The sequence below is a fragment of the Chiloscyllium punctatum genome, chromosome 40 (assembly GCF_047496795.1).
Source record: "Chiloscyllium punctatum isolate Juve2018m chromosome 40, sChiPun1.3, whole genome shotgun sequence".
NCBI classification, from domain to species: domain Eukaryota; kingdom Metazoa; phylum Chordata; class Chondrichthyes; order Orectolobiformes; family Hemiscylliidae; genus Chiloscyllium; species Chiloscyllium punctatum.
Window position 1 is genome coordinate 35799765 of NC_092778.1, and position 25402 is coordinate 35825166.

A 25402-nucleotide genomic window follows, 5' to 3' on the forward strand; every position below is an offset into this window, starting at 1 on the left:
TAGATATCGTACGGTTTCGCATCGAAGTAACTACATTTCCAGAATTTACGAATCCGCTCTCCCAGAACTCGTGCATTGAAATACAACCCCAAGAACATGGGGACTTAAGGAAGATGTGAACTCCAGTCTCCACACGAACCAACATTCAAAACAAATATACAATATAGTGAGTCTCCCGCTCAAATACCGTGGTCCGCGGCCCACTGTATATAGCTGTGACAGGAGTGAGTTATCCTCAACTACAAACGTTGCCCGCCAAAACAAACACCCACAGCCTTCGGCGACAGGAACACAACAACCGAGGGAGCGAATTCGGATTCATCTCCCCATTCTCCGAAAACACCATCCGCCAAAAAGCAACACCCATTCGACTCACTCGTCTCCGTCCGGGCAGATTCCGGTTGTCTCGTCGTATTTGGTGCAGTAGACGTCCGGGCTGTAGTTGAAGGTGCCGTCCCGCCGCCTGATGGGCCTCCGCCGCCGCTGATTGAGGAAATGCCAGTGGAAGCAGGTGAAGGGCCTATGCTGGGCGCACTTGTGCTGCAGGAAAAGTGGGCATTGCTCGGTCCGGAACTCCTTCAAATACCTGAGGGGGGGGGAAAAAATCCCCAAGATTAGCAGCTGTCGGTTGGGCCGGACAGGGGATCTGGGCCTGATGGGCCCGGGGCCTGGGCTCCGCTCCGTGCGGGGGAGGGTCGCTGCTCCGGGGCTAAATTAAATGGTGGGGGCGGGGGGGGGGGGTGGTGGTAAGGATGGTTGGTGTACTTTTTTGCCGTTATCTTTTTAGCATCGGGCAGATATTGGCTTGCGCTGCATGCAGTGGCGGTGAAACTGCTGCGGGCGGGATCGGTACTTACGTGTAATGAGACGGTTTCTCCGTCTGAGGAGAAGCGCTCGTCGCAGCTTTCGAAACCGACGGCATTTTTAGTCAAAACAATGGACTGCGCATGCGCAGCACGGTGCGCACTGGGTAATTGGCGGGATGGTTCAAATGTTTGTCCAGGGACATGTGGTTGTACTGTAAATATTTTCGAATGGACCTGTGTCGAAGTGTTCTTCTGGAATACACCTTTGAAGCAAGTGGCATTTGAACCCCAACCTTCTCGTCCAGAGATAGTTACACTATAACTGGAGCACAAGAGCCCTGACGTGTGCATGCAGTTTTGGATCATCTCACAACCAACAAAAGACCCTTTTTCGGGGGAGAATTTAATACTTTCACTTAGTTTTTTTTTAACGTGAAGAATCCATGGATTCGCCAGGATCCATGAATAGCATTTATTTAATTTTAAGGTTAATTACTATATGAACAGGAAGGGTTTGGAGGGATATGGGCCGGGTGCTAGCAGGTGGGACGAGACTGGATTGGGATAGATATTTGTACGGGTTGGACCGAAGGGTCTGTTTCAATGCTGTACATCTCTCTGACTCCTCGTCCCTTTTTTTGTAAATCTACTCCGTATAATCACAGATTCAAACTGAAGGCAAATTTAGAATTGATGCTCACATGAAGTATTCCTTACATTAAAATAGAGACTGTGCTGCAAGAAGTCCTGAGGGTATGAATCACGCTGCAGAAATGCAAGTCTTGTAACAATGATTCAGTTTTTGGAATGCACTTCCGTGCCGCTCAGAAGTGGCAAATTTCAGTGTCGAGTGACAGTGTCCGTTATTTCTAAATGAATTAACAAATGGAACAAATAGCTTACCGCAACAAAAATCAGCTTTATATGCCCTCAGACCTATCGAAATCTCAGTCCCGACTTTCAAAAAGAAATTACCCCAGCAAAATTGCGTCTGTGTTGTGTGGCCAGCTTCAGGAAAATGTAAGTGACATTATTAATCCTCTGTTCTGTTTCGACCGCAGCCTTTGTTGACATATAATAAACCTCATTTAACCAGTGAATTGCGACTGCGTTCAAAGTGGCACATCCCACTCCTTCGATGAGTCAGTAGGTTGTCATCCAATGGCTAACAGCAAATAAAATCTTATGATGCAATAATATTGCAAACCTCTTCAGACAATACTTAGAAATGAGGTGGTGTTTGTTATTCGATAAACCATTTCACAACTATTGAAGTACTAAAAATGTCAAAAAGGTAAATAAGCAGGGAAAACGGTTTTGTTGATTTCGCTGAGGGAAGAATATTTCGAACTCCAGGAGAATTTTATGATCTTCGAACAATACAATGGGCTGACGCTTTAAATGTCTAGATTAGAGTGGTGCTGGAAAAGCAGGAATGTCGCCGAGGCACCGTATCCTGAACAGCAATTACAGCTGTGAAAAAAAAATTTGCTGTCCAACCCAGATTCCGAATTTAGTCACTCCAGACCCCGAACTTGGACTGAATGTGTTTATGTACAAGTGAACAAATCAGCGAACCTACACGTTTCAAAATTGTACATTAGACCCCATACCTGCCTGTTATCAAGGAGACCAAGTATAAACTGTCGGACATTCGTAGACTCCTGCAAAACTCCGGCGTCCACAGGGTTTAATTTACAATTTTAACCGAATTGTATCTTTGGCAAATCAGTCTGCTCTTATCCCTGGATCCTCAACAGTATGCACCTCAACTGTGATTCTTTACCTTGAAAAATTACCAATAAGTACTTCCATAAGGACCAAGCACATACTGGCACTCCCCCACTGCAACTCAAAACTGTAGTCAACATTTCTGGAAATGCTTCAGCGACTTTGCACGGCTGTATACGCAACAGTGTTTCTTACCGATTCCACTAGAAATCTGATGGCCGAGTCACCTATTTAACGGATGTCCGTGAGGGCCGAAGCAGGTACCCTGAAGTTTTTATGTATTCCACAATTCCAAACAAACCCGATATCTCAATTTGAACACTGAAAGTTCTGAATGAAACAATCCTTACTCGTGAACTAGAGACACGGCCCAAGATTTTGTGACATATATTTCCCGCTAATGCCGACCTTTTTCAGGGCTTTTCTTACCTTTGAATCCCGAGATCACCGCGATGCTGATCTTAGGTCACCGTTTACAAATATTTTAATTCCTCCAACAGGAGTTCCCGAACAAACAGCAACCCCACTTTCGGGAAATATTCTAAATGCCAATATACAATAGGATATTTTCATAGATTACAACCCATTTTAACATGTGGAGCTAAGATTACTTTTGAACGTTCACATCTCTGTCTGGATGAGTTAACAAGTAGCAAAATAATAATAACATTATGATACAATAATGTTTCGAATCACTTCACGCGTCTTTACCGTTTGCTTTTGCGATTTGGTGGCCTTCCCATTCCAATTCACAACTCCAAAGCCTGGTTTAGAAAAATGAATATGAACACTTTGGTAACAGTGACTACAACTGCCTCACGTATACCATAACCTTGGTTAGGAAAAGGAGCAGTTACCGAGGGAAGATATTTAATTGTGGGAAAGGGAATTATAACGCTGTCAGACGGGAGTTGGAAAGTACAGATTTGGAGCAATTGTTTCACAGAAAGGGCACAACAGACATATGGAGACTGTTTAAGGAGCAATTGTTGGAGTGGTGCACAAATTCGTTCCTCTGAGACAGGTAAGAAGAAGTAAGATTAAAGAGCCTTGGATGACAAGAACAGAGGAGCTTCTAGTCAAAAGGAAGAAGGCAGCTTACATAAGGTGGAGGAAGCAAGGATCTGGCACAGCTTTAGAGGATTACAGGCTTATTAGAAAGGAGCTCAGTAGTGGACTGAGGAGAACCAGGAGGGGGCACGTGAAAGGCTTGGCAAGAAGGATTAGGGAGAACACAAAGGCATTTTACTCATACATGAGGGATAAGAGCACGATCAGGGAGATGGTAAAACCAATCAAGGATAGCGTAGGGCACTTGTGCATGGAGTTTGAGCAGATAGGGGAAGCCCTAAACAAGTTTTTTGCTTCGGCTTTCACTAAGGACCTTGTGAATGAGAACTTCGAGGAGCTGGGAAACAGCCTTGTACAGATCAAAATTGATGAAGTTGATGTGCTGGAAATTTTGGAAAATATTAAGATTTATAAGTCCTCAGAGCCAGACCAGATTTATCCTAGGTTGCTCCGGGAAATGAGAAATGAGGTTGCTAAGCCACTGGCAAAGATCTTTGCTTCCTCACTCTCCACGGAGTCGAACCAGAGGATTGGAGGGAGGCGAATGTTGTTCCTCTTTTCAAGAGGGGGAATAGGAAAATCCCTGGCAATTACAGAGCAGTCAGTCTTATATCTGTGGTCAGCAAGGTTTTGGAAAGAATTCTGAGGGATAGGATTATGACTATTTGGAAAAGCATAGAGTGATTAAAGGCAGTCAGCATGGCTTTGTGATGGGCAGATCATGCCTCACAAATCTTATTGAGTTCTTTGAGGAGGTGATGAGACAAATCGACAAAGTTCGAGCAGTGGATACGGTATATATGGACTTCAACAAGGCATTTGATAAGGTTTCCCATGGTAGGCTCATTCATAACGTCAGGAGGTATGGGATACAGGGAGATTTTCCTGTCTGGTTTCAGAATTGGTTGGCTGACAGAAGGAAGAGAGTGGTTGTAGATGGAAAGTGTTCCGCTTGGAAGTCAGTGTTGAGTGGGGTCCCGCAGTGCTCTGTTCTTTAGCCTCTGCTCTTTGTAGTTTTTGGATGAGGAGATTAAGAGGTGGGTTAGTGGGCAGCACGGTGGCGCAATGGTTAGCACTGCTGCCTCACAGCTCCAGAGACCTGGGTTCTATTCCCGCCTCAGGCGACTCTCTGTGTGAAGTTTGCACATTCTCCCCATGTCTGCGTGGGTTTTCCCCGGGTCCTCCGGTTTCCTCCCACAATCCAAAAATGTGCAGGTTAGGTGAATTGGCTATGCTAAATTGCCCGTAGTGTTAGATGAAGGGTTAAATGTAGGGGAATGGATCTGGGTGGGTTGCTCTTTGGAGGGTCGGTGTGGACTTGTTGGGCCGAAGGGCCTGTTTCCACACTGTAAGTAATCTAATCTATCCTGACTGGTGTTAGTAAATTTGCCGATGACACAAAGGTTGGAGGTGCTATTGATAGTATCGAGGGCTATTGCAGGCTGTAGCGCAACAGAGACATGATGCAGAGCTGGGCTGAGAAATGGCAGATGGAGTTCAACCTGGATAAATGCAAAGTCATGCATTTTGGAAGGTCGAACACGAATGCTGAATATAGGATTAATGACAGGATTCTTGGCAGTGTGGAGGAACAGAGGGATCTTGATGTTCAAGTGCATAGATCCCTCAAAGTTGCCATCCAAGTGGATAGGGTTGTTAAGAAAGCAAAAGATGTTTTGGCCTTTATTAACAAAGGGATCAAGTGTAAGAGCTGCAAGTCCCTGGTGAGACCACACTTGGAATATTGTGTCCAGTTCTGGTCACTCTATTATAGGAAAGATATGGAGGCTTTGGAGAGGGTGAAAAGAAGGTTTACCAGGATATTGCCTGGATTTGGAGGGCTTGTCTTATGAAGAGCGGTTGACTAAGCTCGGACTTTTCTCTCCGGAGAGAAGGACAAAGAGATGTGACCTGATTGAGATATACAAGGTAATGAGAGGCTTGGATAGAGTCAATAGCCAGAGACTTTTCCCCAGGGCAGGATTGACTGGCATGAGACGTCATCATTTTAAGATACTAGGAGGAAGCTGTAGAGGGGACGTCAGAGGTACGTTCCTTATGCAGAGAGTTGTGAATGCTTGAAATGCATTGCCAGCAGTGGTGGTGGAAGCAGAGTCATTAGGGACATTTAAGCGACTGCCGGACATGCACATGGACAGCAGTGACTTGAGGGGTGTGTAGGTTAGGTTATTTTATTTAAGACTAGGAATAATCCTTGGCACAATATCATGGGCCAAAGGGCCTATTCTGTGCTATACTTTTCTATGTTCTATTCCACTAACCAAAGGATTCCTCCTGATTCTTCTGAAACATATCAAATAGACCATCTATTAAGTCTGTAATTTTTCTTACTTCTGATGAAAGTTTTCAGACCTGAAATGTTAAGTCCATTTAATTCCACACAGATTCTCCCATAACCTGCTCAGCATTTCTCGCCTTTTCTTTGTTTTTATTAACATTAAACAGACAAAATTTCAAATATGTAGTAAATGTATTAAATGAATGTGAACAAATATTTTCATTTAAATATCCTTTTAGCAAATTTCTTAAAAAGGGAAAGAAACAGATTACAAATCTTAAGCTTTAACCTCTGTGGATATCTTCTGAAGAGACAGGACTTCTCTTTTACCAGACCTGCCAAGCTGTTTCTGCTGAGTTTGTCAAACAGACTCGAGGTATTTTTAACTGGTCAGAAATTCTTTTGCTGCTCCCTATTGCTCAGAAAGGAAATGCTGGATACCCTTAATGTTGGTGTTCATGATTTGACTTTTCAAATTAAAAAAAAAGGAGTTGCCATCCAGTTACAAACGAAACAAGTCATCAGCTTTGTATATAGAGTCTTAGAGTCGTAGAGATGTATAGCACGGAAACAAACCCTTTGATCCAACTTGTCCATGCTGACCAGATATCCCAACTCAATCAAGTCCCACTTGTCAGCACCCGGCCCATATCCTTCCAAAGCCTTCCTATTCATATACCCATCCAGATGCCTTTTAAATATTGCAATTGCACTAGCCTCCACCACTTCCTCTGGCAGCTCATTCCATACACGTACCACCCTCTGCATGAAAAAGCTGCCCCTTAGGTCTCTTCTATATCTTTCCCCTCTAACCCTAAGCCTATACCCTCTAGTTTTGGACTCCACCACCCCAGGGAAAAGACATATTTATCCTATCCGTGCCCCTTATGATTTTATAAACTCAATAAAGTCACCCCTCAGCCTCCGACGCTCCAGGGAAAACAGCCCCAGCCTATTCAAACTGTATCTATAGCTCAAATCTTCCAACCCTGGCAACATCCTTATAAATCTTTTGAAGTTTCAAACATCCTTCTGATAGGAAGGAGACCAGAATTGTTGTTCAAATATTGTGTTCAACTCCGTCAGGAATTCACTTCTGTGGAGATCACAGCAACAAATGTAGATCTGATAACACGCCAATAATCTTCAGACCTCTGTTCAATCACTCAGCTTCAACGGGACATCACAAAATTAGAAATTTAAAAAGTGCATATTTTTGCCACAATCTTACATAAGTTACACGTTTTGATTAAAATTTGGAGTTAAAGTTGAAAAGGAGCATGGGATTGGTCTAAAGTGCTATTGCCCTGACTCTCCTCTTTCTTGATTATTCACTTTTATTTTTCAGTCTTCTGCTCCATACAATGGAGGAAACACCTTTTGCACATTGGAATTATGCTCTTGCTCTGAAGGGCTCAGTGGTTGATGAGGCTAACTTAAGCAAGTATATACAGAAAAGAAAAAAAAGCTTGAATCTGTGCCAAATAAAATGTTTGAAAAACCTTATTTGTAAACACAGTTATGATGTGTCCAGTATTAAATATTAGACCTCCCAGCTCCTGGATCAAAATTTTGTCCTAGAATTTTCCACAGAAAAAGGACAATATTAAAATCTTTGTTGATTTAAAGATGTACCCTGCCTATCGAAAACATCAAAGTGAAATAAAAGATACAATTTTCTTGTAAAGTTGCACTCAATTTTGTGAAATCCTGATTATCGGCATAGTTTGCAAATTCTTCTCAATCATTTGAAGTTGAGGTGACTGTGGAAAAACAAAACAAGTCACTTTCTAAACCATTTTTATCCAATCCCTTGAGTAGATGATTTAACAGCTACTGAAGTAACTTGTTATTCGCAAGATGCTGGATGATTTTAGAAGGAGTCAGTATGGAGTCAGTTGGCCAAATTGGCCTCCTGTGTTGCTATTAGTATCTACAATAAGTATCGATATCAAAGTAAACTTTCCTTGGTGAACTGTTCACTGCGGTTAAATTCTCATGGTTTATCCTGTAATCTCTAGCTGGAACCTGTCATTCTTATTAATGACACATTTGGTTACTGGTGCCTATGGAACCTGTATACATCAGTGCCATGACTCAGTTGAGGTATAGTAGCTTCATCTGCATGCTTATATTCTGGTTAAGATCCTGACATCAGTAGTCGATTTGTCATTAAAAATAGTTTTAATCCGGGTTTGTTGCCCTTCCTTATGTGAAGTAACTAAAATATTGTGAACAATTTACAAGACTTTATTGTTAGAAGGATATAGTATTACTGGAAAGGATGCATTGCAGATGCATTGGAAAGCCATCAGAATACAAGTTTACAATTATAAAAGAGAAGAAATTTGTTTATTTTTTTCTACTGAAGCTAATGAGGTTAAAAGGGTCAGAACTAATTAGTGATGTTTTGTTTTCATGCATCAGTGACTAGGTAACTAGAAGAACAAGTTTAGAGTGCACTTTCAGGGAAATCACAATACTGCATGTGTACAACAGATTTTCTGAATACATGGAGGGACATAGAAGAGGAAGATGGAGATAAATTGATGAGAATTGCAAAACCACTATGGCAGTAATAAAAATATATTGTTTCAACACAGATGCAGCGAGTCAATTCAAATCAACCTCCCTCTCCCTTTACTTGCAAAACATAAAACAAAAAAAACTCAATGATTCTCAAAGTTGCCCCAATGGTTTCTACCCGGACTTTGTGAATAACTGACACTTGATGCAAAGTTTATTGCTTAAACAAAAGAATTAACAATGTATTAGTAATACGGTAGCTTTAGCAAAAAACAAAGTTAGATAACAAGGTAATCTAATAAATGTCTGACTTAAATACAATCTTTGATTGTAGGCCCCACTTACGCATATATAAAGAGATACAAGTAAGAGATAAATTAAAGAAAAATAAAGGAAATGTAACTAGCCAGTTCACTTAAGCAGTTTCCACAATCTGTAATATCACAAGCACATGGGATTTCATCTTATTTGGTGAACAAAGACATTGGTCAATCCAAATAGTTTCCAGTAGACTCTGAAGAATATTGCTTAATACATAACTGAGATTCTATTCTCTGAACTTTCCATAAGTTGATAGTGAGAGGATAATCAGGGAGCAACTAAACTTCCATCCTGTAACTTTGGCAGTCATACACCTTCTGACAAAATGCACAGTTCAAAACTAGTTCGAACTTCAGTCTCTCTTTGTTTGACTGGTTGACACTGGTCTCCCTCTGAGACCCCTGTTAACATTAAAATATTTGTCATCTATTTGAGCATAATTCATCTTTGAAACTGATATGTCGACAGTATTCATCAAGCATTAACTTGCAATTAACTTCCAGACCTGACCTCATTAAAAAAGTCTGTTTCTTTGTTCTCTTCTTATTTTAAAAAAAGTTGCTGCTCGTACTCCAAAGGTCACTTTCAGCTCTCAACACACAATCGGCAGCACCGAACCAAAACTGATAAGCATGAGAACTAAAATAATAAAGATTTCAACAGCATGTCAATTACCCTAATATTAATTGGGTTGATATCACTATAAACGTTTCAGAATTCTAAATTAATGCATTAAATGGAACTTTGGTTTGTTGGTCTATAACAAGTTCAGCATGAAAATGGGCAGCTGTCATTAAGTTGTAGAGATAAAGCTGGGCATATAAAGGGATAGCAGCATTAGAGCATTTGATAGTCATGACCATAACTCAGTTCTATTTAACATAATTGGGGAATAGGACAAAGGTGAATCAAGACTTAACTTTTTCATTCGAGGAAAGAGTCAATTTTACTAAGTTGAGGGTTGATTTAAAAAAACATAGACTGGAAACAACCACTTGCAGATAGACTGGTGTCAGAGCAGTGAAAGCTGTTGAAAGAGGTTTCAGAAGAAATACATTCACACAAGTGCAGGTTGGAATCACATATCTAGATGATCCTGGACATCAAAGAGCATACAGAGTACAGAGGATAAGGCAAAAAATGGAAGCCAAAAGGAATATAGAAATTGTCAAGGTGACAATTGACAGGGGTGGTACGGTAGCTGGGTAGTTAGCACTGATGCCTCACAGTGCCAGGGTCTCAGCGATTCCAGCCTTGGGCGACTGTCTGTTGGAGTTTGCACATTCTCTTCATATCTGCGCAAGTTTCCTCCAGGCGCTCTGGTTTCCTCCCATCGCCCAAAGATGTGGGGGTTAGGTGAATTAGCTATGCTAAATTGCCCATAGTGTTCAGGGATGTGTAGGTTAGGTGCATTAGTCAGTGTAAATATAGGGTCAGGGGAAAGAGCCTGGTTGGGTTACTCTTTTTGGAGGGTTGGTGTGGACTTGTTGGGCTGAAGGGCCTGTTTCTACACTGTAGGGATTTTATGATTCTATGACATTAAAGAGAGAATTCAGAGGACAAAGAATTTGGCTAGTAAAATTAGGCAAAACCCAAAAATGATTCATAAATGGATAAAAGGCAACAAAATAATTTAAAAAGAAATATAGCCTATTGGGATCAAAAAAGGAACCAGTAGATGAAGGCATGGTGTGGGCATGATTCTTAAGGAATTGTCTTCACATAAAATGGAGACAATTGTATTTAAAAAGAAAGAGTGTAAAATATTTGATGACATAACCATTGAGATGGAGGAAATATTAAGATTTTGACATTTTGAATAAATGACCAGACATGCATGAAATGTGTCACAAGTCACCGACAGAAGCAAGGGAGAAAAGAGCATAAGCTCTGACCATAATTTTCCAATCATCTCTGGCTACAGGCATGGTGCCATAATGCTGCTAACATTTTATCACTGCTAAAGCAGGACCAATGAATAGAGTAAGTAATTATAGGCCGATCAGCCTAACCTTGATGGAGGACAAAATTGATGAGATGTAATCCATGCAGATTAAGGCTTTTAACGAAGTCCGCTGTGCAAGAAGTAAAGGTCCTGGGAATCCAACAGAAAGTGGAAAGGTGAATTTCAAATTGACTTAATGGCAAGAACCAAAGTGCAAAGGCCGATGACTGCTTTTAGCCACTGGGTTCAGAACTAGATTGTTAGGTTTCTATTGTATCAATGATTTTGATTTACATACCCCCTACATTTATCGAAGTTTGGAGCTGATTCACATAGTTGACAGTGAGAAATACATCTGTGGACTGCAGGATGTGAGCAATAAATTGGTTAGTTGAGCAAAACAGTAGCAAATGAACTCCATCCAGTGAAATGAGAGGTAATGCATTTGTGGAGGGCAAACAAGGCAAGGGAGCATAGGTACACAATAAATGAGAAAAAGGAACAGAGGGATTTGGATCCTGACTGTAACAGGCCAGATAACGTAGCATACATGATCCTGACCATTAGTAATTGAGGCATAGAAGGGCAAACAGGTTATGTTATCACTAGCTGTGACTTAACTTGTGTTTTTATCAGTGATTGTACATTATAGAAATATGAAGACTTTACCACAATTAAAATTTTAATTTCAGGAAGATTAGTTTTAACCTGGTTTGGAGTATTCTCACCATTAGCAACTTGACTGGAGTTATCTCTATGGTTGCGTGAAGGGTAATAATATAATCAAACAGGAACCGGGACAGTTTGGTATGAATGAAGTGAAAGGCTGTTTCTTTAAATCTGCCTTCAAAGTTTGGACTGCTCTTTCCAGCAGACCATTGGATGAAGAATGGTATGGAGCTATCCTTTCATGCCATTTGACTTAATGAAATATTTGAATTCCTTACTAGTAAATGATGGCCTGTTGTCTGTGACCAACACTTTGGGGAGCTAGTGTATTGCAAAAGATACTCACAACTTTTCAATCATCATTCCCATGTTTGACGAATGAACTCTATACATGTCCAATCACTTTGTGTGAGAGTCTGCATGACTAAAAACATACAGCCCATGAAAGGACCTGCATTGTCGATATGTAACCATGTCCAGGGTTTACCTGGCTATTCCCACAAATGTGGGAGGAGCTGCTGCTGCTGGTGGTGGTAATTTTTGTCCTTGTTGGCACTGTGGGTACTGCCCCATCAATGTGACTATGTTGGCATCCAATCCTGGCCACCAGACATAATTTCTCAACAACACTTAATTTTTGAAACTCCTAAATGACCCTGGTGGAGTTCAGCCAGTTGCTAGCAGCAACCTTTGCTCGGGACAATCACTCTTACTTCCCCATACTAATGTGCTGTCATCTATGGTGATCTATTCTCACTGGGTCCAGAAAGGTTGTGATAACCTTTTGCTTCCTCATCACACCAGCTGTTTCAGTTTTGCTAGGATGGGGTATTTTTGAGTCCACAGTCTGATATTGTCAGCAGTGACTGGAAGGGTGTCCAGAAAGTTTAAAACCAGAATGGACATTTCTCATGATGGCACCATCGGTGCTATATCCACCAGTGGTAGACAGTTCAATGCATCCTCATTTGCCACTTGGCAAATTGGACAGTGTTCCAACTTGTAATTGTACACACTCAAAATGAGAGCCCACTATTGAATTCAAGCTATGGCGGCACGATCTTGTCCTTTTTGAGTAGCCCTAGCAGGAGTTTGTGGTCTGCTATTATTACAAATTTACATCCATAAAGATATTGGTGGACCTTTGTCACATCAAAGATGACTGCCAAACCTTTCTTCTTTATCCGGACATATCTTCGATAGGCAGCAATGAAAATCTGGGAAGCATGTTCTATCAGGCTTTCCTCTCTGCTGGGCCATCCGTGAGCCAACAGTACCCTGAACCCGTATGGGGAGACATTGCATGTCAGCATCACATCTCGCTTGGAATTGTAGTGTGCCAATACCTCTTACAACTGCTTCTTCACTCCCCTGAAGGCTACATTTTGGCTGCAAGACCATTTCCAAAGCTAACCTTTTTCAACAGCAGATATATAGGTGCCAGGATGGAGACCAGGTTACACATGAGTTTTCTGTAATAATTCATCTACCCAAGGAAAGACCTAAGCTGGGAATGGACATGGTAACCAAAGCATCTTTGATCACCCTCACATTTCCTTCCATTGAGTGTAACCTTGTTTTGTCGATTCTGTAGCCAAAATAGGTCACTTGGAATGCCTGGAGCACACATTGTTCCTTCTAAAGGTGTACATCTGCCTTGGAGAAACATTTAAGCACTTTGTCCAAGTTTTCTAAATGCTCTTATTGGTCTTCCTGATTATTAGCATGCCCTCCAGATAAATGCGACCTGGTTAGACCTTGTAAAATATTCTCCATTGTCTGCTGGAAAATGGCACAGGCTGATAATACCCCAAAAGACAATCTCGTTTATTGATACAAACCCTAATGGGTGTTAATTGTAGCATACATCTGGTAATCCTGATCTGATCACAATTGCAGATATGCTTGGCTCATGTCCAGCTTCATGAAGAACAGCACCCTGCCCCCGCCAATTTTGTGTATAAGTCCTCTATGCAAGGGATTGCTGGGTATTTATCCAGCTGTGAAAAGTGGTCAACTGTTTGTTTAAAATCCCCACAAAGGCAAACTGCCACATTGGGCTCCATAATCGGTACGACTGGTGCTGCCCATTCTGCAAACTGTACTGCTTTAATGATTCCTTTGTTATCTAACCTCCTGATTTCTGCCTCCACTTTTGCAGCTAAGGCAAATGTCACTGGGTGGGCCTTGTAGGACCTTGTAGACCATTTAACCAAATGTTTATTTTGATTGGTTCTGATTTAGATGTTGCTAAGCAAGGTAACTGTTCCAAGCCAGATATTGGTGGGCTTTCCAGGGTGTGCACTCTCCTGGATTCCGGCCTATGACTTCATTTACTCAGTTCAGGTCCAGTGGGACTCTTTTGCTGTCTCAAGTCTGGATATTGGCAGCAACTATAATGGCCTGCCAGCCTGAATCCTCAAGAAAATCTTAACCATTTAGCCGAGGCTTGGCTTTGTTTTGGGGTTTTGCTGTGGGTTACTGCGAGAGTCCCTCTATTCAGGATATGTCCTGAGTGAGGCTATGCAGTTGCCTTCACTCAAATGGTGTTCCCCCAAGCTCAGTTGGCCTGACGAGGCTGTACACTTCCATTGGCATACCTTGTAATTCGTATGCTCCACTTGTCATATTTTCTAATGACAAAACCAGTTGGAGTGCCTGTTTGAAGTCCAGTTGGGCTTCAGCTAGAAGGTGCGTTTGCTTGATCATTAATACCACATACCAAACGATCTCTCAGCATCTCACTGAGGGTTAAACCAAAATTACATGCCTCTGTCTTAACCTGATACAGATTCCCCTGGATCACGAACTGACCAATAAAACCAATAGTGTCTCAGAATTAGAGGAGGCTTGGGGTTGTAATATTCCTTAACTAAATCCGTCCCTTCTTGAAAGGTTTTAGTATCTGGTACCTCAGGGAAAGTTAGGCTTCTAATAAACAAAAAAGCCGTGAGCCCACAAGCTGTCAGGAGAATTACTCATTGCTTTTCATCTGCCCCATGTTACTTGCCTAGAAAAATTATTTCTACATTCTGGACTTAGCCTTTGACAGCAGAATTAAATGAGTCAAGCCTTCCAAATAGCAGCATGATGCCAGAAATTCTTGCCCTAACTCAAAAACAACTGTTGCAACTGAATTTCTTCAGGGGTGATCCCACTCTCATTGACACAGAATTAACTCCACGAAAGCTGGTATCCTATCTCAAAGTCGTACTTTATTTGTACGTGCACAGTAGATGACACTAAGTTAGCTCAGAGCTGGCTCCTAAAGTGAGCAGAACTCTGACACTTGTGTTTGTATCTGTTAGCCAGGACTCCCTGATTGGACCAGGTTGAAAGCTCCAATCAGGGAACTCGTATTCTTCGTGATCCACCTGGCTGACCTTGTTCCAATCACTATTGCCCCATTCCCCTTTATTGAGCCTCCCGCTGTTGTATAATTCTATAATTTAATGATTCTATTGATCTCATATCAGTAGCCCCTCATTCTGCATCCTCATATATTCTGTTTGTATTGACTGAAACCTATTGTCTCTGAATGCAGCAGGTGTTTCCTCCCAGTCTCAGTCTTTCCTTCAGGGCAGCTCCCTCTTTTGGTGCAAACTTGCAATTACATTGTGCTTTGTGACATTAACAACAGTGAAGACAATGTCTCAAACCAATTAATGCAAATTTGATTTTTAAATGCTGTCACAATTATTGAAGTGAAAGCACACATAAAGTATTCACCAATAAGTATATGATAAATGACTTGTTAATCTGCTTTGTTGATCTTCAATGAATGAGAAATGTTGGCTCAAGACACGAGGAAAACTTCTCAGCTCTTCAAGCATCATTCATTTGACCTGCCAGATGGGGCATCAGTTTAATGTCCAATTTATTTCTACAATTCTAATAAAGTGAAGACAGACGCAGAGGGAATCAGAGAAACACTCAGGATTCAGGGAAAAGATAAAGGAGCTGTGACCTGAGAGAGAGCTTTAATGTGGCAGTGCACGAGCATCAGCCTGTATCAAACAACTTCTTTCAGTCACCAAATTGTATTTAATGTTCCATTTTGAATATTGATCACTTTTAACAAGCTTGTTTCAACTCCTTTGTCACATTAACAAGATATTGAAATTTCTTTTTGATGGCATGTATTAGACTCGACAGGAATCCCACTGTTAGGGAGCCAGAGCTAAAATTGCACTTTCCAACTTATTCTCCATTCTGTACCTCCTGGGCCTAATTTAGACCACAGTTCCGATTGACTGTTAAATACTTATTTTCCACACCCACACCTTGCTTCCTCATCCACTTCCCCTTCCTGCTCCTGTCAGTATTTTCCCCTGCTCCATTTCAATCCCCAAATTAATCTGTAATTTAGCTCAGTTGGCTAGGTAACTGCAGTATAGTGTAGAATAATGCTAACAATGTGGATTCAATCCCCACGCTGGCTGTGGTATTTCATGGAGGCCCTTCCTCCTCAATTTGTCCCACAGTTGTGGCGCCCCCCCCCCCCCCCCCCCCAACCTACTTATGACCAGTTTTCTTTCTCTAATGGAGAGAGATGCCAATGGTTCTTTGTTAACTATGGCTAATTATCTTACCCAAATCCATCAGTAAAAACACTCTGATAGTCCTGTTGTCACTGTTGCATTGTAGGAAACAAGGCATCCCCTGACACATAACAAGCTTTTACAACCAACAATGAGATTATGATCAGATAATCTGTTTAGTGATGCTGGATCGTGGAATTATCGTCGAGAGTGTCAATGGCTTCTCTGTTTTTCAAAATAGTGATATGGGATCTTTTGCATCAACCTGAAGACAAAAGTGGACTTTCTATATAATGTCTCATCTAAATGATGGCATCTCGGCCGGTGCAACTCTCCTTAATGGCTGAACACAATTTTTAATAAAGGAAACAAAAATACAGGAGGCAAGTCATAACTGGGAGCTAACAGGGAAAAGAATAGTTTTAATCTGGTAGCAGAAAAATAGTTTGGGAAATTTATTAAAGGTGCAAGATTTTCCTGATCCCTCACAATTAACCAAACTAAGCTAACATATTCTGATGCAATTCATAGACAAACAAGTTATGATTGCATGTGCTGATAGTTCCTTTCTTGGCCCAGCAAGCAATTTCTTTTCAAAAAAAACCAAAGAACTGAGGATGCTGAAAATCAGAAACGGTTCTGGGTCACTAAACCTGACAAGCTAACTATGTTTTCTGTCCATAGATGCTGCCAGATCTACTGAGTTTTTCCAGCAATTTATTATTTTGTTTTTAAGCATTTTCTTTCCTTAGCTATCAATTACATTTTCCAGATCTTATTATATTGTCAAAATCATTACATAAATTAAGTTGTCAGAATTAATCTCAGTAACGAATTATAGCAAATGCACTAAGGTGGCGTGAATAAAAATGTTATGTGTCAAATAGCAGAATATCAAGTGAAATCCAAGCAGAAAAAAATCCAATGTGCTGTTTTGCTCCAACACCCCTTTTGGAAGCTAATTAAAAGCTGCATAGGCTGAACATTAAGATCAAATTACTTGCTATGTAGTTTCAAGAAAAAAAACATTTAAAATGAGGGAATACAATGTCGTAAGCGTAGACAGTAACTTTCAAAGAAAATAAATTATTTCCATACCAGCAGAAGCCTGCAAAACATGTAATTTGTGTCTTTTATTGCAACCATAGTACTTTAAATTATTACCCCATGCTATTCCCTTCATGCCACACCCATCCCATTCCTTTCATCCCTTTGCATTTCATTCCTATCCCTCTTCAATGTCATCCTCATCCCTCATTCTGTGGCACTTATGCCATTTCCAATTTGTCCCTTTTTCAGCTGCATCATTTCTCCTACCCCAATTCCTCCAGCAAGGTAATTTTGGTCTCCCATTTTTATTTTGCATGGCACCTTTAAAGTTTGGAAGTGATTGATTTGACTTGAATTCAATACCAATAACTGGCATTCACTGGTATATAATTTGAATAGAAATTTATCTGATTGTAAATTTTTCTTGGATCTTGCTTCAGTTTGATTTTTTTAATCAATCTATTGAGACATATAATAATACTTCTATTTGTCAAGTTGGACTGAAACCCAGACCTCTGGCCAAAAGATACAGACCAAGGTACACAAGGTACAGACCAGGAGCAGAAGTAGACTATTATCTGCTAATACTCAATGCCACTTTCCTGCCTTTGCTCATAATCTTTGATTCAAAGTCTGTTTGTTTGAGCTGTGAATATACTTAACTGAAGGTAACTGGAGAAAGGTGGAATTTATGTTGATGTGGGAGGTGGGGGAAGGAGTGTGATGGGAGAAAATAGAGTACATGGAGATGGGTGCCCAAAGAGAGAGAGAAAACAAAACAGCATGGGGCCACAAAGATATCATGATGAGTGAGGTTCAACATAAGCTGGAAGAACCTCCAGCTAGGCACAACACCATTAGGATGAATTTAACAATTTTAGAATATGAACACTCTGTCCTTTGTTGGTCATTTGTACATTAAAACAACCCCGAACACTACAACCGCAATCACAACCCTAGGTCGTGTCCTGTATGGGCTGAGCCTAACACAGCCAATCCATTTTCAAACATTTAGACTTCTTGTTAACACCCTATCTCTGTTCCTCAGCTTATCATCAGCTCTTTATTTACCTCGCTCTCTCCACTCACTTCTGCCACTGCCCTCACCTGTTTTCTCACATCTCACTTCGCCCATATATTCCACCCTTCTCCATCTATCTTCACTTGTGATGAAGGGTCACTGGACTTGAAACATTAACCGTTTTCTGCCACCCCGTTAAAGGAAGGGTATTATTAAACTGGAGAGGGTTCAGAAATGATTTACCAGGATGATGCCAGGAATGGAGAGTTTGAGATATAAAAATAGACTGATATGGCTGGGACACTTTTTAGTGGAGCACAGAGGGTTAAGGACTGGCTTTATAAAATCATGAAGGGCATAGATAAGGTTAATGGCAGGTGTCTTTTCTCACGAGTGGGGGAGTTCAAAACGATGGTGCATATTTTTAAGGTGAGAGGAGAAAGATTAAAAAGGACATGAGGGGCAACTTTTTTACACTGAAAGTGGTTTGTGTGTAGCATGAACTGCCAGAAAAAGTGGTAGGTGCAGGTACAGTTACAACATTTAGAAGATATTTGGATAATTTCATGAGTAGGAAAGATTTGGAGGGATATGTGCCGAGCACAGACAGGTGGGACTAGTTTAGTTTGGGAACATAAGCAGTGTGTTCTGGTTGGGCCAAAGGGTCTGTTTCCATGCTGTATGATTATATGATTTGCTGTTGATATAATTCATATTTAATGATGCTGCCAGATTAATATCTGCAGAATTTCAATAGCTTAATGATACCATATTTACTCTATCTAAATCTTGCTGCATGGAACAATGTTTCATCTGACATGCGCTAAAATATTGTTAAGTTGTAATCTTGTGAGGTACGAAGACAGGGCTGCTCTGTTGACTGGCAGTGTTAAGGAAGGTCTGCGTCTCCTAGTGTAATTCCTAGGAGAACTGCACTAGTGAAAGTGGGCAGTGCTGAGGGCAGTTCACTTCAGTGGCAGGGAAAAGAAGTGCCAAGGTGGTACTGCAGCTTCTGGAGAGGATAGAACCAAGGGAGCACTGTTGGAAGTATGGCTTCAGATGAGATGATGAACTGGGGTGGCATGGTGGCTCAGTGGTTAGCACTGCTGCCTCACAGCACAAGGGACCCAAGTTCGATCCCTGCCTCAGGTGACTGTGTGGAGTTTGCACATCTTCCCTGTGTCTGTGCGGGTTTCCTCTGCGTATTCTGGTTTCCTTCCAAATAATGTGCTAGTCAGGTGCATTGGGCATGCTAAATTGCCCATAATGTTAGGTGCATTAGTCAGGGGTAAATATAGGGTAGGGAATGGGTCTGGCTGGGTTAATCTTTGGAGGATTGGTGTGGCCTTGTTGGGCTGAAGGGCCAGTTTCCATTTAGTGAATCTAAACCAGTTATCTGCTCACTCACGTGAATGTGATAGATTCCCATGACACTAAGTAAAGAAGGACAGAGTTTACAAGATGTCCTGGATAACATTCCAGCCTATTCAAACATCATATAAAACAAAAAAAGCTTTCGTTTATAGTGTCATACAATGAGCCAGACTTCCACAATAAGTGAACTTCAAAGTAATTAATTTGTTATAAAATGCTGGCTGGCATCAAAGGGATAAATGTTTGATTTCAATACAGTGCAAAGTCAGGGACAGTTGGTAAATGGCTTGAAGAGAGCCATTGAGGGACCACTGTTGGGGTCAGGCTAGATGGAGGTAGGGAGTGACATTTGAAGAAGTAGTGGTGATCAGGCGAGGGAGGCAGCAGCTACTAGGAGAACTATTAACTAGGGCAGTTGCATAGACTACAGAAGCACTGACTGGGGTAATCACTTACTAGAAGAACACTGATCAGAGGAGAGAGCACTGATGTGGTAGAGACAGGAGGTGAGGGAGGAGGTAAATTGGAAACAAAGAACTGGTGACTTCAATATCACATCATTCTGAGTACTGGCTCCTTGAACTCTCATCATTCCCTCTCCCCAGCCAGTTCAGCTCTCAGTTCTGACCTTCCAAGTGGCCTCTGTTTTAAAAAGGAAATTGCAAAAGGATCCTACAGCTTCTTACACTTTTCACATGATGGTAGGCCACTATGTTCTTCAGTCCACCATCCCATATCCTACAGAAGAATCTTGCCAGTTCTCCTGTGATTTTGTCAGGGTCCAGATGTCACTTCTGTATTGAGTATTACGTGTAAACTAGCTTTTGCACACATACACAAATCAGAAATTGTTCACCACTTATTACCCAGAAAGGGCCTGCCCAGCTTTACATGATGTGATTAATGGAAGAATTGAGTTTTATCTTTTTATCTTTTGCTATTGATGTCAAATAACACAAGATGGAGTGTGATAAAACCATACAAATTGCCCTAGGCACAGTGAAGCTAATTACCTAAGAGAATGATTGTAAACATTGCCACATCCAGTGCAGTGGTTGCCAAGTTCTACTTGGGTACACAGAAATTACAGGAGGGTTTAAGATTATGCACCGGTGCGCGTCAAATTTGGTCAATAAAATCATTCCAGTTCAATGCCAATTCAGCTAGTGATTCCAAGTTTGTTCAAATCAAGCGAGGAAAAAACATTGGAATAACGAGCTAGATTCACTGTAAAAGTCCTCACATAGAGCATGGTCACTTAACTTCAGTAAGAACTCAGGTCTGACAGATCTGTGGAGAGAAATCAGTTAACGCTTCAGGTCCAGTAACCCTTCTTCAGGGGCTGCCAGATTGCTGAATTTTGCCAGCAATATCTGTTTTTGTTTTTGCAGTTTCTTTTGGGTTTCATTTAGCTGTTGTGTTAAGCCTGCCACCATCTTGAGAGAATTTTCTCACTTGGAATGAACACGTTAAGTAGATGAATGGAAAAATAAATCTGGAACATCCTCCAACAGTGCAAACTAAATCAGTCTGAGCCCCGTGGTCTTATAGACAGCTATAATGGAATCTGGCATTTCAAAATAGTCTGAAATTTCCAACCCAAAACCAGAATTCATGGTTCTGTTCCACATTTCTAAAAAAAATTTTATATTTATGTTGCATCTAGTTGCATTCTCATGACTTCTGAAAGTGCCTCTGACTAAATGAATTACTTTTGAAGCAGAATTAACATGTCCTGAAACCATCAATCAACTTGAAAGATGAACTTTTTTCCCCCACAACTGCTGCCTGATCTGCAGAATATTTCAAGGCTTTATTTTAGATTTCCAGCTGCCACAGTAATTTAGTTTTGAATAAGTGGCACTTTTTTTTACATAGCACGGATGAGACAGTATAAACAGTCAAGAATCAGCACATTAAGGCACAATTATTAGAGAAATTAATATGTAATCCAAATAATGTCTTAAAGTTACAAGAAAAACAAAATTAATGTTACCAATTAAATTTGAATGCCATTACACATTTATTTGTAAGCCACACTATATTCTGCAATAACTCCTAAATGTGGATGCCTCATATGAACTGGTGGACCATTATGCTTACTTTTCTATGCTATCCTGGCACGATTTGGAAGTGCCGGTTTTGGACTGGAGTGGACAAGGTCAGAAGTCACACAGTAGCTTTCGAAGCTTGTGATCATTCTTGAGTGAAGACTAAACTGCCGAAAGAGCAGCGCTGAAAAAGCTTGTGATTTCAAATAAACCTGTTGGACTATAACTTGGTGTCGTGAGACTTCTGACCTTAACTTGGCATGAAGCAGACCTCTGGTTTATCCATGAAACAAAAAAAAACTCCTGGAGAAATTCAATAAATCTGGCAGTATCAATGGAAAGGAAAATAAAATTAACATCTCAGGTATAAAATGACTCTTGAGAACGTGGAGTCTGATTTATCCATCCCCTTCGAGAGTAGCTACCCGGGACCAAAAGTCAGAAGTACAGGAGTACCCGTGAAGGAGGTGAATAGGAGCTGAAACCTTACAGGTGTTCTGGGATTCGGCCTCCTTTTATTCCTTTAATTGGACAATTCAGAAGGATGATCATAATAAAATAAAGCAAACACAAGTGTCATCTTTTTGAAGAAGTGGTCTTTTTAAAAATCATAATGTAAAAATTGTATGTGTAATTTAAATGTAATGGATCATTGTGCTAAGCATTTCCCGAACGTGAACATTTTTCTTTCATTAAAATTGTATTACCTATTAATATATTTAAGCTTTTTGCCCTGCTACACAATTTAAAATGACTGAACTCTCAATAATTAAATTTATTTAAAATATTTTAAAGTGGTTACGTTATCCATAAATAAGATCCAGATGAAAAATTTGAAACAAACCACGAGTGCTGTATTCGTCATGCTGTTACGATATTCACATGTTTCACGATCAGTTCCGGTTGATAGTAAATTTGTAAACCACTGAAAGCTAAAATATTTTCTGAACCTTTATTTGAAGGTACACAAATGTCTTCACCACAATGCAAACCGGTTTGAGCTGAATGAAATCTCAGTGGGAGTAAAATGAGTGGGCGAGAGAGTTGGCTTGAGGACAAGTCCTGTGTGTACATGCAATTAAACACGAATACTGCCTCACCCTCCCCGCCATCGTCAAAAACAAAAGTACTTTATTTTACCAAGGACCAAGAAGGATTGCAAGAGGATTTTCATTGCAAAAGGCATTTTAAAATTCTTAATTTTAAAATATCATTCTGGAAATGGAAACAGTCATTGATTTTGGAAAAATGGACAGATGGTATTTGCACTAAACCGGTTAATTTACACGAAAATCAGCTCTTCACTGCTGCAATAATTCTGTTGTTTATGTGCATGAACGTGAAGGAGGAACTAGGCAGAATCCAACAAGGAACAAGGAGGCGGAGCCAACACCGCTAATTACCATACTACAATAGCTACAAAGAACACTGACCAATGAGTTTCAAGGACAGGCTGTTGTGTGACGTTGACCCAGGAATGACGTTAAGCAGGTTATAAATAATGCTGTTTGAAGAGCCGCCAGTCACAGTCGGATTTTTGTTGCGAGTAGTGTATCTGGTGAGTGGTGTGAAGTTGCGTGTCATTGTTTTTATTTCGACTGAAATTCGTTTGGAATTTGTTGTAATTGCTAGCGTTTATCTTTGGTTTTGTCGCTGGGTTGTATGTTTTCTTGTCGGTGAAGCATGGGGTGCTTGGTTCGGGGCAGTGTATAAGCTCGGGTTCTGGCCTCGGCCTGTGTTTTGTTTGTATTACTTGGGGCGATCCGGAGTTCGGGTTTGTCTTTGAGCGGCGCTGCGCTGCGAGACCCGCAGTGGAAGGGAAAGTGGAATCGCTAGTTCTCGCATCAGGCACGGAAGGGGTCGTTCTCTTTCTCCCCCCCCCAGTTCCCGTTGGCTCGGCTGGAGCTGTAACCGGACGGAGCGTTGTTAAGTGAAATGATTGCCTGATCGCTGTGGGTGGGCCCCAGGGTTAGGTGGTTTCCCAGCCACTAATTTACTGAAGTATCACACGGCCGCCATTTCGTTGTGTGAATTCGGGCGTGCATAAGTACCGCCCCCGCTCCATACTGATTGGACTTGGTGCTCGTCACTCTACACAGAGCGGGAGGCGAGCGGTTGAGTGACCGCTTCTGACTTTTACTCCTCGTATAGATCCTGTGAGCGGAGATGGCTCGTACTAAACAGACCGCCCGTAAATCCACTGGTGGTAAAGCGCCCAGGAAGCAGCTGGCCACCAAAGCAGCCCGGAAAAGTGCTCCGTCCACCGGCGGAGTGAAGAAACCCCATCGTTACCGGTGAGTGTGACTTATCTCCTTCAATAACTAGAAAGCCTTTGCTTGATTTCCCTGAATACACTTGTACAGGGTTTCCTATGCCTCACCGGCCACGTTTCTTTTAACTTTCTCCATTGTTTTAATGCCTCCATTCATAAAGCTAAGCATAGGGTTCGACTCATGTGGATCCTAATACCCTTCTCAGTAATGGAGTAGAAACATACTGCTACATCTGTGGCTTGTTCTTCGGGCTGCCTTGACCTATTAACTAACTGGTGAATTCGTTTCTCATTAACTTGTGTTCCCACAATTAGGCCGGGAACAGTCGCCCTCCGAGAAATCCGCCGATACCAGAAGTCTACGGAGTTGCTTATCCGTAAGCTACCTTTCCAGCGCCTGGTGAGGGAAATTGCTCAGGACTTCAAAACTGACTTGCGGTTTCAAAGTGCTGCAATTGGAGCTTTGCAGGTAGGACGCGTAATGTTTGAGACCTTGAGCTCTGACACTAGCAGATGTTGCGACTGCCCGCTAATATCAAAATCCTTTCCTGTTCATTTTTGACATTGAATGCTGTTCCTTTAGCTGTGGCTCTGCTTGCCACAAGGATATGAGCCAGGATGTGGCAAAAACTGACTTTTGATTTCTGCTTTATAAAATTTCTGCTCTGGAACTTAGCTTGCAGTTTCTGTATGCATTTTATCATTACTAGTCCACTTGTCTCCCTGCTACCTTCTACAAATGCACACTCCTCTGGATATGAGGGGGATTTGAAACAGCCAACCAAATCACTACAGGAGTAATGCAAATATAAAGTGGGGATTGAGTGTTTAATAAGTCTCAATGACAGTGTATGACTGAACTTGCAACTTTTCTTTTTAAAGATTTAATTTTTTTTTGTTGCAGGAAGCCAGTGAGGCTTACTTGGTTGGCCTGTTTGAGGACACCAACCTGTGTGCCATCCATGCCAAACGAGTGACCATTATGCCCAAAGACATCCAGCTGGCACGGCGGATCAGAGGAGAGCGTGCTTAACTCTGCTTCTTGACTTTTTCTCCCAACTATTTTGAAGTGACATTTAAATGATTTCTAAAGCATTATTGGACTGTAAACTTAGCTTCTTGTGGAGGCTGGGCCTTTATTTTGTATTTTTGTTAGTATTGAGTATTGTGACTTAGTGTGGAACTAGTAAAATGTTTTGTAAACATTCCTTCAGACTCTTGGCTCAGGTTACAAAATAAAACATTTGTATCTTTTGTCCGTGCTACCTCCTGATTTTATTGTATACAGCCGGACTCTTAACCTTGCATGAATTTTGGGGGGGGAAGGGGAAGAGAGAAACTGTAGGTTCATTCTTTGCAATTTGCTGATTTTCAATGGGGTTGTAAATAAAACTTTCCACTACCTCAGCTGTTTGAGTCTCTAAATTTACAGTATTTTAGATGTTGCTGTTTCCATTTCAGAAATGGAAATTGAGTTCTGAGACTTGTTCTGTAAATTTAGTAAGTCATATAATTCAAGTGGACTGGACCATTTTAGGGTTTTTATATCCCTCAACACTCCAACTTGGATTTGAGAATTAAGTCAATTTTATCAATAAAGACAAACCTTGCTGTACAAAGGTCATCTCTTAAATTTTGAATCTGATTCTGCTGAGATGGACCTTCTGTCCTCAACCCCCAACTCCATGGTTGTCAAAATTTATAACACAATCACATTTAATCTTC

At 41.1% G+C, this 25402-nt stretch overlaps 2 protein-coding genes across 4 annotated transcripts in view; one reads left to right on the forward strand and one right to left on the reverse strand.

Moving 5' to 3' along the window:
• Positions 1–942, reverse strand: part of unkl (unk like zinc finger) — a 122843-nt gene extending 121901 nt beyond the window's left edge. For all 3 annotated transcript variants that reach the window (XM_072559548.1, XM_072559547.1, XM_072559546.1), the window contains exons 1-2: positions 858–942; positions 377–586 (exon numbers count right to left, since the gene is read on the reverse strand). In XM_072559548.1, the coding sequence (XP_072415649.1) occupies positions 377–586; positions 858–922 (275 nt within the window). In that variant the 5' untranslated portion in view covers positions 923–942. The remainder of the gene's footprint in view (positions 1–376; positions 587–857) is intronic.
• A 21894-nt stretch (positions 943–22836) lies between these two features.
• On the forward strand, positions 22837–24931 carry LOC140464466 (histone H3.3A). Its single transcript, XM_072559550.1, has 4 exons — positions 22837–22963; positions 23557–23699; positions 23993–24146; positions 24582–24931. Exons 2-4 carry the CDS (start codon positions 23572–23574, stop codon positions 24708–24710), a joined length of 411 nt encoding a protein of 136 aa, XP_072415651.1. The 5' UTR covers positions 22837–22963; positions 23557–23571; the 3' UTR covers positions 24711–24931.
• The last annotated feature ends 471 nt before the right edge of the window (positions 24932–25402 follow it).